Source organism: Motacilla alba, chromosome 3, assembly GCF_015832195.1.
Source record: "Motacilla alba alba isolate MOTALB_02 chromosome 3, Motacilla_alba_V1.0_pri, whole genome shotgun sequence".
Classification (NCBI taxonomy): domain Eukaryota; kingdom Metazoa; phylum Chordata; class Aves; order Passeriformes; family Motacillidae; genus Motacilla; species Motacilla alba.
In genome coordinates this window covers 70,132,225-70,144,554 of record NC_052018.1, presented here as the reverse complement: position 1 = coordinate 70,144,554, position 12,330 = coordinate 70,132,225, and the positions used below count along the sequence as shown (strand labels likewise).

The 12,330-nt window shown below is 42.5% G+C and overlaps 1 protein-coding gene across 2 annotated transcripts in view; it reads left to right on the top strand.

Moving 5' to 3' along the window:
• SLC35F3 (solute carrier family 35 member F3) overlaps positions 1-12,330 on the top strand; it is a 162,384-nt gene that overhangs the window by 110,654 nt on the left and 39,400 nt on the right. For both annotated transcript variants that reach the window (XM_038132690.1, XM_038132691.1), the window contains one exon: positions 7,018-7,342. In XM_038132690.1, the coding sequence (XP_037988618.1) occupies positions 7,018-7,342 (325 nt within the window). The remainder of the gene's footprint in view (positions 1-7,017; positions 7,343-12,330) is intronic.

The following is a 12,330-nucleotide window of genomic DNA, read 5'->3' as shown; positions in this document are numbered from 1 at the left end:
ATTGGAAAACTGAGAAACTGTGAGCAAACCCAAAGTCATTCCAGTGCTGTGTTACAGTCCCACATACCAGCTACCCACAGGGACTCGCAGCTTTCCTGTAGGAATCCAGGAGCAGCTTCCTCAAAAATCCCACGCAGCTGCCATATGAGCCTGACCAAAAGTCCATCGGGTCCTGCCTCCAGCTTGGCGGAATTGAACAGGAACATGTATTTTCTAACCATTCGTCTCTCACAGTGTGGGTGTGCTGAGAGCTGCAGCTTGCCCAGATGTCGAAAAATATTTTTTTTCTGCTTTGTTCCTAGTAATTTTTGGCAGTCATTTTGTTTTTTTCACTTCTCTTGAACACTGAGTTGCCCTTTTCTATGGAGCATCCTGTGAAGAGCTCATAATCCCTGGTGGCCAGAGCCCATCACCGAGCGTGCAGCCTGTGGGTTTGTTTACTCCCACCTGCACCTCTTTATCAGCACGCTTCTCCATCTGCCGATGTGTGACCCAGTCACATTGCCTCTCATCCCCTGCTGCTGGCCACTGCCCTTGCTGACCTGCCTAGCTTCACATCATTTGGAAACTTTGTCACCTTGTGGCTCACTCCCGTGGTGAGGTAACCGTGGTTAATGGTGAAGAGTGCAGTTCCCAGCACAAACCTCTGCAGAGCTTTGACCACTTCCCCCATTGCTGTCTATACTCCTCATTGGTTTCCTGTCCTGTACTGAGCCTTTTATCCATTCCAGCACTTTCCCTGTCTGCCTGTTTTCTGTAAGGCTCTTTGGACTTTTTCAGAATCCTCTTCAAAACCTGGAAAGGGCAGCTGCATCTCCTTTACTGACGTGCCTGTTGACCACTGTCAGAAAGCATGGATGAGGCTGCAGGATGAATCATCTGGTTTGCCCAGTACATAATACTGTCCTTCATGCTGTCTAAGATGTCCATCATAACTATTGCTCACTCTCTTTAGCACTTACCACTCTGTTTCAAAGCTGAGTTGGCAGGTAAGTGGCTGAAACCTTTCCTTCAAAAACTGGAGGTGGAGTGTGTGCCCCTCTCCAGTAGCTCAGTGCATAGAGCAGCCTTCCACACCTCTGCTAGGAGCAGGAAATCCATCTGCCAAAGAAAGTGTCCACAAGCCCTCCAAGGCCAGAGGAACCCAGGTTGGCTCAGAATAGAAAACATCCTTACTCATTAGGAAAGTATAAATTCAGGAGGTCACTTGCCCAGAGGATAAAAAGTAAGGCCCTAGCCTTGTTCCAGTGACTACTTCAAATAGAGAATGGAAATATTTCTTGGAGATGACTCCTAAAATGAGAGATGGGAACTCCCAAATGTTTCTGAATCCTGAGCTGGGTGTAAGAGAGGCACATGGGTGTTAGGAGTCATGGTCCTTTGGCATGCCCAGGAACAGATTCTTTGGCATCTGATGAGCTCTAGTGGGACTGTGAGGAGGTTACAGCTGCTACAAGCAGCTTTGGCAAAGCTAGAGCTAATTTGGAAAATGAGGGAATGTCCCTTGATGGAGAAGCTGGTCTGTGTGTGCTCTCATTACCACTGTGCAGGAAGGTTGATACATGGAGATTACTGGCTTCCAAAATGAAATATTAACAGTTTCTCAAAACCAGACAACGGGATGACCTGTGAAAAAAGAGGCCATCACTGACAACAGCACAAGAAAGCTGCACTAGGTACTGGGTGGTCTGCCAGGCAACAAGTGAGTCCCTGAGACCTCACTCTTTAACCTGACTGACTGCAAAGAAAATGCCTGGGCAACAGATCTGAACAAATATCAACATTTCAGGTTTTGACAGCTACAGTGGTAATTAAAGATGTAAATCACTTCATGAATTTGGTATTTCATCTTCTCTTCACAGGATGATGCCTCCGCTGGTTTTTAACAGCTTAGTTCAAAAATCTTGAACACCTAAATAATACATGGTTAGTGTGGTAGGAACAGGGTAAAAACTGTGGTAGGCAGGAATGGGATAAAAACAAAATTTGAAGAGTTTGTGAGTCTGCTACTGAGGCAAATAATATTGGGTCTCCAGAAGACCACCATCAGAAACCATCGTGTATGTTCTCTGGTGATGTTGGAGCTAATAGTCTCACAGTGATCCCTCCATGTAGTAAACACTGGGTGAAGAAGTCACACAGCATTCAAGGCTGTGAGAATGTGCCTTGGTAGTATCTGGCCCTGATCCCTCTGCATGTCACAGATTCCTAGAGCTCTAACCACGCTGAGGATCAGGCACTGTCTCACAGGACTTCCTTCAGCTCCTTTTCCCCTCTTTATGATAAGCGTATATTTTTGCAAGCTTTACAAACTTGTTCTGCGCAATGCTCAAGCAGTTACAAAACATTTGACAGGCTGGCAAAATGGAAAAACTTCAGGATGTCTCATTTATAAGTGTCAGCAAGACCTGTGAGGGTTGTTCTTTTTTATCAGAACTTTTTTTCCAGAAGCCTGATTTAAAGAACTGTTTAAGAATATGCTTACTTTACATTCCTAGCCTGGGGAGCCTGGAAGAGTTGAGCATTATCATTAGGTACATGTTTTGGTCCCTAGTAGTCAGGACCTTAGTCTGTAAGGGTCACTTTCTCACTCTGAAGGGCTGGAAAGGGCACCCAGCACTTGTGTAATTCTTCCTTCCCTGATTTGCTGACTAGCTGACAGCTGCTAAAGCAGGTCATTGATGACAGCTAAATATGTTCCTGTGGCACTGCACAGCTCTGAGTCCACCAGCGCTGTCTGTGGTGCCTTTACCCTCTGTTCCTGACAGCAGTGGTGGAGAGGTGGGACTCATCTCACCCAGCTTCAGACACCCACACCAGAGACACCTACTTCCAGCTTGTCGCCCCAGACTGTTTGGAGCTGGTGGAGAGAAACAAGCACTCAGAGGGAGTGATTCATCTGGCTCCTTTTAATCATCCACTTTAGGAGGAGATAAATCGTGCTATGGAAATGTCTTTTTTCTGTCTACTAACTATGCAGAAAGTGTAAATCACTGTCTCAGATACACAAGTCAGCATGGCAGATGTCTCAAACTAAGAAGATGAATGCCACCCTTGGTTTTTATCAGTATCATATGTTTAATACACACATTTAGGTACAGTGTGGTCCTACAGTAAGCCTATAGCTGTCTACCTGTGCACAGGAGACTTAGAACTCTTGTACAGACTTCAGAAGAGGCCTGGACAGCCTATTTAAAGGTGTCACCTTTAATGGTTTAAAGGTGCAGTGCTTTTCCATGCCTCCTTTGCTTCATGGCCTTTAGCTGGGTCTGTGGAGTAAATAGCTTGGGTGTAGATGGCCCTTGCTACAGGTATCCAAAGTCACCTGAGGGCGGTCTTAGCCATAATAGAAGAAACAGAAGGACATCTGTTTTCTCAAGCTAATGGCATTGGCAGTAGCTTTGGAGATTATTTCCTTCCTTTGTTTCTGAATGCCATGGGACAGAGGTTGGACTGAAAGGGAGGGAGGAGGAATGGTTCCATTTGAGATTTATGAAAAAGAAAATGCATAAGCAAGAGGGACAATGAAAAACCAAAATGAGTGAAAGGAAGATAGGCATTTTTCCTCTACCTCAGTATCTTAATTCGTTCTTTTGGGTGATGCAGTAGCATACAGAGCAGTTTGCTGCAGGAAGCAATGGAAAAAACCCATTAAAAGTCTGCAGAACTAAAATTCTTCAATGTCCTGCCTCATTGATTCTACAACAACATTTTACCATCTTTAAATTCATGTGCATTCATGCCAGCTTGTGCAGTGTTAGAGAGAGAAGCTTTTCAGCCACGTGTGGATTTAGTGTCACCCCATCTGTGCACCTGTGGTTTGGGTGAGGAAAATGTCCCCAGGAGAGATACAGGGACTAGACAAGGCAAACTACAGCTCTGGATTTTGTGTTTGTCAGCTGCCAGGCAAGAGCCCTCCACAGTAAATGAGAGGGTGAGATCTCATGATTGTATATCATTTGTAGGGTCCACCCTCTCTGAAGAAAATCTGTTTTTTGGGGGCAGATTACGTCACAGGTATCCTTCAGGTCGGTGGTGCATCCACTGGAAAAGTCTGTGTCCATTTGGTATCCAACTCTCCAGCAGCACAAGCAATCATGAGGACGCAATGAAGTTTCACTGACAGATTTTACAAATACTGACAGATATTACAAATCTCAGCTTGTAGCTGTTAATCATGAGACAGTGATTTTTACCCCTATCATCATGAAATCCATTGTGCGTGGGATAAGTTTTTAGTCCCTCCAGTCTGTAAATGCATCAAAAGGATGAACATCCCTAGAAAGTTAACCTTTCAGGTGCAAGTTCATTTTAGAAGTTAAACATGCAGTATTGTCTGTTGTTGAAAGCAAACGTTTCTGTTGGTGTGTTTAACACAAAATTAAAGATACTGGACAAGTAATTTTGCCTGTGCAGCAGAGAAAACATCAGTAACTTCAGCTTTAGGGAGCAATTGCCATGGAACAGAGTAGAAGGCAGTGATATTCATGCAAGCTGTCCAGATGAACTGCTGACTCTTGTGTATGTGCACAGTACAATGGGGACATGGGCAGCTGGCTTCAGCCCTTCATGGGGGGATGTTCACCACAGTGTCTGTACTGGGCTGTCTGTCAGCACTGTGTTACCAGATGTTGAGTGTCTGGTGCATCAGACAGTTGTGATTGATTCTCATTTTAGAAAAAAAATAACACAGCTTCAGTGTTGTGATTCAGAGCACCTACTCATCTCAAAATCTCATATATCCTAGTGGCTTTAGGCACGTTCCCTAAAGTTAAATATCTTCAGCAGGAGTGGTTTAAATCCTGGTTTCCTGTTTCCCCAGGGAGTAACAGCAGAAAGATGCAAACAGCAAATACCCCACTGGCTGTCTCAAGAAGGAGGACCATTTTTGCCCATCTCTCTGTAAAAAAGCATTGACACAAGAGACACAAACTCCTCTTAAGCTCTCGTTTGGCATGCTGGCTTCCTGAATTTGTTTTTTCTGTGTGCAGAAACCAGTGGTCAAAGGGAAGAAGGATGCTGGAGTTGGTTAGGGTGTGTGAAGTGTTTGGTGTTGCAGTGACAATGCCCAGAAGAAAATCTTGAGTGGAAAGGAAAAATTTGGTAATCATTCTAGGACCTGTGTGGTGGACAGCAAAGAAGGCACAGGCAACTGCCAATTACATGGTGAAGTTAAAAGAAATGAGTGTACCCTTGTTTAGTATAAACTGAACCCTGGCACTGGTCTGTGCAGCGAGGCAAGAAGCATTAGTGACAAGCAATGTATTGCTAAGAAAATACGTCAGAATTATTTTCAATGAGCTGAGCAGTCACAGGCATCTGTTTTTCAACTCACACTTCTGGCAGGTGGCTTTTAACCTTTCAATGATGTGTGTAATACAAGGCCACATTAACTTTGGACAATTCATTGACTTGCTGGTGCATCTCTTGTTATGTAGGAGGCTGCCCACACAATCTTCTATTGAAAACTGAAATAAGTGGAGAGATCAGATCTCTGGAAGCCTCACAAAAGGATAGATGTTTATATCTTTGCTGCTGTACGTTCTTTTTAGATATCAGGCCATCAAACAGAGGCCACAAACCTTATAAAATACAGCTTTACCAGGCAACCTGGTACCAGATACTTTCAGCTCAGATCATGCATTTCTTATCTGTAGGGAAATAACTAAATAGTTGTTTCCATAGAAAGAAACATTTTCTTTCATAATGTATTAGATCATATAAATACCAATTTAGGTTAGCTTGAAATAAGAGATTTTCCATTCCATATACTAATTCACACCAGGATAAGGAAGGGTGGGGTTTTTTTGGGTTTGGGTTTTTTGGTGGTTTTTTTGGGTGGACCTCTCTTAGTCTGCCTTGAATATTTATAAATGTTTTTAAATGATACAGTCTCTCATTATCCTGGTTTTACTTACATGTTTTCACTTTTCAATGCACGCAGTAAATTCTGGACAGTTTTGAAGTTGTAGATTCCAGGATTTCAATGTGAACTACTGTTACTTCGTGCTTCAGGTGAATGAACCTGCTAAACTGCAGTCAGCCTCTTAGAGAAATCACTGCTGAGTGTTGTGTGTGGGTGACACTCAACTTCAGCAGATGTGGAATGGAGTGAATTTAAGAAAGGCAGGTAGAAGGCCCTGAAGGCAGTGGCCTGCTGCTGAGGCCTGCCAGCACGTTTTGATTTCTCTGAGAACCCAACCTTTCCTTATTCCTTCACAAGCTGGATACATTATCGACTGACAGCTGTAGGATAACAGGGCTATAACAATTCATGTTTGAGGGTTGAAGGGGCAAAGTTTTTAGGTGAAAAATTTCCAGCAGCTTGCTAGGCTTAGTTATAATGGGGCAAAGCTCCAGTCCAGTCTTTGTGCAGGACTCAAACTAAAAAAAGTTAGGCTTGCCTGGTCAGAGATGGACATCAGGGCAGCATGTGGTTTGGTCTAGTTTTTGCTATCTAGCTACAGCCAAAGGAGACCTGTTTTTCCAGGGATCACTGGAATGCCTGGTGATCCAATTCAGTATTAATCATGCTATTTATGTTGCAGTGATTTTGCTTAACTTCAAGATTAAATATGTTGCCCTCCTTCTCTTTTAAGAAACACCATATTCCATAAACTGGCCATTTCTGCATTTTCCGAGACAATAACAATTTCAAGTATTGTTATAATTCCCTTTGCTGGTTTATCAAACTCAATACCACATTTTTCATTCATTTACACATCCTAACAGCACGAGTTTAAGTGGTGTGTTAAAGCCTTTCTATGCACATCAAAGCAACATGTAATTTTCACTTCCATTTTACCCAAGGCTTCTAAATCCAGAGGCGATAATTGTTATTTGCGTTCTAATTATGCCTCAGTTCAACCAGAGGCTTTGCAATGATCTAAAAACAAAGGACATTTTGTGGCAAGGTCCGGTGGGTTCCTTGGCATGTGACTTCAGACGGGCATAAGATTTGAAAGCTAAAATGCAGGATGGATTTCCTTAGTAAGCCATGTGTTTTCTTCTCCTCAGGGGATGAGCGCTCCCGGGAGTCTCCAGCCCCAGCCGAAGCACAGATGCAAGCTGGGGCGGAAGGCAGTGGAAGGGTGAGCCGCTGCTGCTGGAAATGTTCCGTGACGCAACTCAAGAAGATTTTCTGGGGTGTGGCCGTGGTCCTGGGTGTCTGCTCCTCTTGGTCGGGTTCAACGCAGCTAGCAAAACTGACCTTTAAGAAATTCGATGCGCCCTTCACTCTAACGTGGTTTGCAACAAACTGGAACTTTTTATTCTTTCCTTTGTATTATCTTGGACATGTTTTTAAGTCAGCTGAAAAGCAGTCTCCAAAGCAAAGATACAGGTATGGGAGCTTTTGTTTTTAATCCCGTGGCTCTTGCACGTTGCTCTACATTTCATAAATATTTTGTTCAAATCAGTCAGTTACACCAAACTTGTGTTTGCTTTCCTCTCCAGGTTTGTTAAAGGATGGTCTGAGTTCATTGTGTGTCTTGTGTTAGGTGCTGTTATTATTCCTAATATAATTTCACTCCAGCAATAAGAAATCCAGATTTATTTCCAGCACGTGAAAGTCATGTAATGAAAGTCTGCATTTTCTGCAATTACTTATCAAGAGTTTTCTGCAAACATATTTTTTTTTTATTAATATCTCTCTCCCCTACCCATGGCTGACTTCTGTGTCAGTCTCTGAGTACGCTAAGTAAGCTTTTCTTTTCCAAGTTCAGGACTAGAGCAGAGCCTTGAATAGCTGAGTAAAAACTACTGCAGTATTTTCCTGGCACTACGCCCTTGACATCAAAGGCCAAGCTCTGATCCCAGTTAAACTGGAGCTGTTATGTTTATTTCCGGGAGGAAGCGCAGTCATAACCAAAGGCAGCACTTTGTCTTCAGCACACCTTGTCTTCACAGCGAGCCAAAGCCGCAAAGCCTGAGCTGCTCTGGAAAGCCCTGAGTGCCCGTCCTCCAGGAGAGGCTGAGGATGCTCTGGCTGCCTGAAGGACTGCCTCTCACTGAGCACTCCCTCACTCTGCTCTGCTCATTTTGGCCCGAGAGGTGTCTGGCACAGATGGGATGACTCAGCCATCAAGATGTCCCATGTCAGAGAGCTTCCCTGATACGTGGAAGGATGTGAACAACCTTTTCCCCTTCTGTTACACAGTGGGGCTCATAGACTTTTAATGAAGTAGCTCAGAAAAGTAAACAGTGAGAAGTACACATTTCTCAGCTCCCAGCTGCGCAGCAGCAAGGTGGAAACTTACTACAAGAAAAATCTAAGAAACCAGGTTACTCAGGAAATGCTCTACCTCAGGTGATTAGGGCTAAGAAATTTTACTGCTTAGCCATCAGTACATTTTTTTCATCTTTTAAATAGTGTGGGGGCTGCAGATAACAGATATGACCATTCACTGCAGGTTCTAGAGCAGGATCCAGAATTTCTAAGGGCATTTTCATAAGTGCCAGGTTTCCTGAGCTTCAGTCTTCAGGTTGTATTTGTTCACAGCAAATACAGAGATAAGAGGAGTATGGAGGTTACAGAAAGCCACAGCTTAATCTAACACCAGCAACAAATGCTAGCCTAAAAGCAAATACCTTTTTGTTTCTTTGGTTTTAAGTACTTTTCTTCCCAGCTGCTCTCAGATAATGTTTTAAATACTGCTGAATTCTGGGGTGAGCTGTTGTGGTTTGCCAGATCCCTGGGGTTGAAAACCCAGAGCATTGTACTCATTGCTGCAGTAAATTGATACAGTTGGTAGTTTCATGTCTTTCATTAATTAAATGAGGGCTGAATTGAATAGCAGGTGCAAGCCCTGCAGCCTGTTTGGGATGCAGGGGGACATCATTAGCAGTAGGCTTGCCCAGGCTTCATAAAGAGTGTATGTTTGTGCATCTGACAAGCAGACTGAATAGGGTTAACTTTAAAAAGTTTTTCTTGGTGTCAGGGAAGATGTGTGCCTTTGGAGATGCAGCTATGGCTCCCAGCTTTGCTGTAGATTTATTCTGTGGTTTGGAGCAAGTCACTGCAGATCTCTGATTTCCTTGTGCTCCCTATTGTTGTGGAGGAGCCAGTCCTTCGGGGAGGAGGGAGGACTCCTCCTTGCCATGTGTTTACGTAGTGTCTGCCTCAGCATGTCCCCTATCTCCACTGAGGCCTTTTGGTGGTGCTGCACCACGAGTTACTGTGAAATTATTTACTGTTCACCTGCTTGCTCCATTACAGCTGAAGTGTCACGTGTGTGTATATGTCAGTAAATGCAAGCATTACAATCCAGCCTCCCCTCCTAATTATTCCTTTTTTTTCCCATATATGTGTGTGCAAATATAGAGAGAAAGAGATGCACAGGGACTTTGCAGGTCCCTATGAGGCATCACCATCCTCAGGAAAGCTTGCCGTCCAGGCATGGTTGGACACATTAGGGAGATATTTCACAGACTTCTGGGTAGTTAAAAGAAGACAATTCTGACCTGGAACTGTAAAGAAACTGGCATAATCACTTTCTATTTCTTTTATCCTTCACTTTAATCTATATTTTACATCTTATCTGAACTCTCTGGCAGGAATTTGGAACAAGATAAATTAAAAGGTAAGAGTGGGAAAAGGTGGAAATATGATGTCTTAGCAGTGAAGTAGAAAAGGAAGGGGTTCTCAGATCTTGCCTATGCAGGTGCACAGGTACCTAATGTTTTTTGGCAGCAAAGCTCCCCCAGGACACCTGCCCATCCCCCTCAGCAGGACTGGGCTGCTCAGTCTCCCTTCCCCCTGGCACAGGCAGTGCTTTCACACTGCCCCTTCCTGAGGGCACCAGAGCCAGCACGGTTGCTTTGGGTACCTCCCTGTACAGTTAGAGGGCATGTAAACACAACAACCACCAGGAAAATTACACAAAAGGGAACAGAGGTATAGTCCCTCCTGCACAAATTATATGGCTTATTACAGTTTTTAAATTCCTGTGGTATTATACCAGTATGTATGCTATGCTGTAGATACATGAATTTTTATGTTTTGTAGTCTCAAAAGAAGAACAGACCTGTCATGTACATAAAACAGTTTTTAGCTGGTTTATGACAGAAAACCAGATTTTTTTTCCCTTTTTATAGCATATATAATAGTAGTAAATTTGCCACCAAAATTTTGTAGTGACACATTGAATGTTAGAGCAGGTTTATTCAGTTTCTTTATCATATTTTGAGTATTAGGCCACAATGTGAAGCATTAAGGACTTATGAGTGAACCATATTGCGTGGTAAGGAACTTGCTGTTTCAGCTGAAGTAGACTATCAGCGTGTCCACACCGTGAAGAGAGAGTCACTCTTCATAGCAAACAAGAACTCATACATTCACTTCCAACTGCTGTATACTCCCTGAGCAGCTCCATCAAATGCTGCTCCATCAAATGCTCCATCAAATGCTGGAGAACTTCTCCCATGGTTGCCACCAAGGATGTCGTGGCATGGAAGTGATGCAGAGAGCTCTGGAAGGCCACAGAAGAGCATGCCAGCATCACTCTCCTACTTCTTGTGCAAGTGCTCACTAGCTTAAAATAAAATTACTGTAACTAAATTATTATTCATTTCAACCATTGTCCAGTACAGAAATAACACATGTAATGATTTGTGCACCTAATGCATCATTTAAGGGTACTTCATACTTTTTGCTTCCAAACTGCTTTATAAAATGACACATTTAATCTGATGAGCTATCCTCCATCATACCTACATTATTAATTTATGAGGGAACATAAATTAAAAGCACTAGGGCCTAAAGCTCCCTGGCTATATAAAAGATTAAATTAAAATCTCTGCAAGATGTTGCTTAGCTTTGTGTATCTCTAGGCAGAAAACATACCTTTTATAAAGATTTGCCCTCTGTGTTCCAGCTGGGAGGAGTAATAGAGGGCTTTATTCACATTTTAGAAAAATACCTCAGAAAGCTTGTTTATTTTCATGGTGTAGTCTTATCTAATGACTTTTTTAAGAAAGAAAGGACTTTCAATAATTATTTGCAGGATTATTGATTTATTTATAATTTAGATCTTGATTTATTATTTCATAAAGATTTAGAACTAAAGAAAACACCGGAAGCTAGAACTAAATCTCTTCTGAAACCTTGAATGCCCCTGATGTGTTGGGTGAATCACAATGCCGTCCCTGCACTGATTTGCAACCATATTTGAACATGTTTTAGAATGTTCTTTTTCACTGTTTCAGAGTTTTGTCTTTATATTTGCCCCCAAATTATCTGCCACTAGTCTTCCAGAATCTGAAGATTTTTCTTTGAAAATACAGAAAAGGTTACAGATAGCACTGAAGTTCTGTTGTGTCTTTGAAACTGAATCAAAATACTGGTGCAACAATGATAGAGGATGAGCATAGTAGATCTCACTTACTCTTATATACCAACATATTGACTTCACAAAAGTCATTCTGCATCTATATGCCCATGGGCTCAGAATCCAGATTTGGTTCTTCAGAGGCCACAAAGTTTCAGTGCCATAGCTTCACTTGAGGTCCAGGAGAATGTGGGCCAGTTTCTAAATGTTTTTCACAGGTATTTCTGCTATGATGGAAAAGATGAGACTCTAACCATCACTCTCAGTAGTGCAAGGAGCTGAGTCCATTAGTTTGATCCTGACTCATGTGAAGTGCAATTCACTGCACCGTGGGTACTGCCCTCCTTCTCTGCAGCAGGCAGAGAACCCCACTGCTAACCAAACCCCTGGCCATGAAGAAGCTCCTAGGGGAAAGAAGGTCAAAGCCATTTGGCATGACTGGATGCTGTTTTACTATTGATTTTTCAGTGGTTTGTGTTCGTGAGTCTCTCTTACCCAGCAACATTAAAATGTTGCAGTGTGGTTAACTTTTGGCATCCTGTTGATTTATATTACTACTTAGATGGGAGCTTCGCCACCAGAGCAGACAGCATTAAGAGAGTCATAAATAAGCTGTGGAGGCATCAAGACATGACAAATGCAAGTGTTTTTAGCAAATGTCATCCAATGAAGCATGTTTTCTTTCAAAAAACTTCAGTTTATAACTGCTATTTGTCTAATTCAGAACATTATCCTGAAAATAATACCTATTTACTTTGTGCTCCTCAAAATAAAATCACTTTACATTTCAAGTTCACATTAGCTTCTTGGGGAAAATAAAAATAATAATGAAAAACAACCAAGAAACAAAATAAACCATTGAAATTAAAAGATAAAGCATCTGATTCTTACCAGAGTTTGACAGAGACCAGTTAGGAGTAACTCCAGATTAATCAGTTTGATGTCTACAGCAAGAGATCAGTTTGATCTCTACAGTCGTCTGTCACCTTTGTGCTTGGTATCA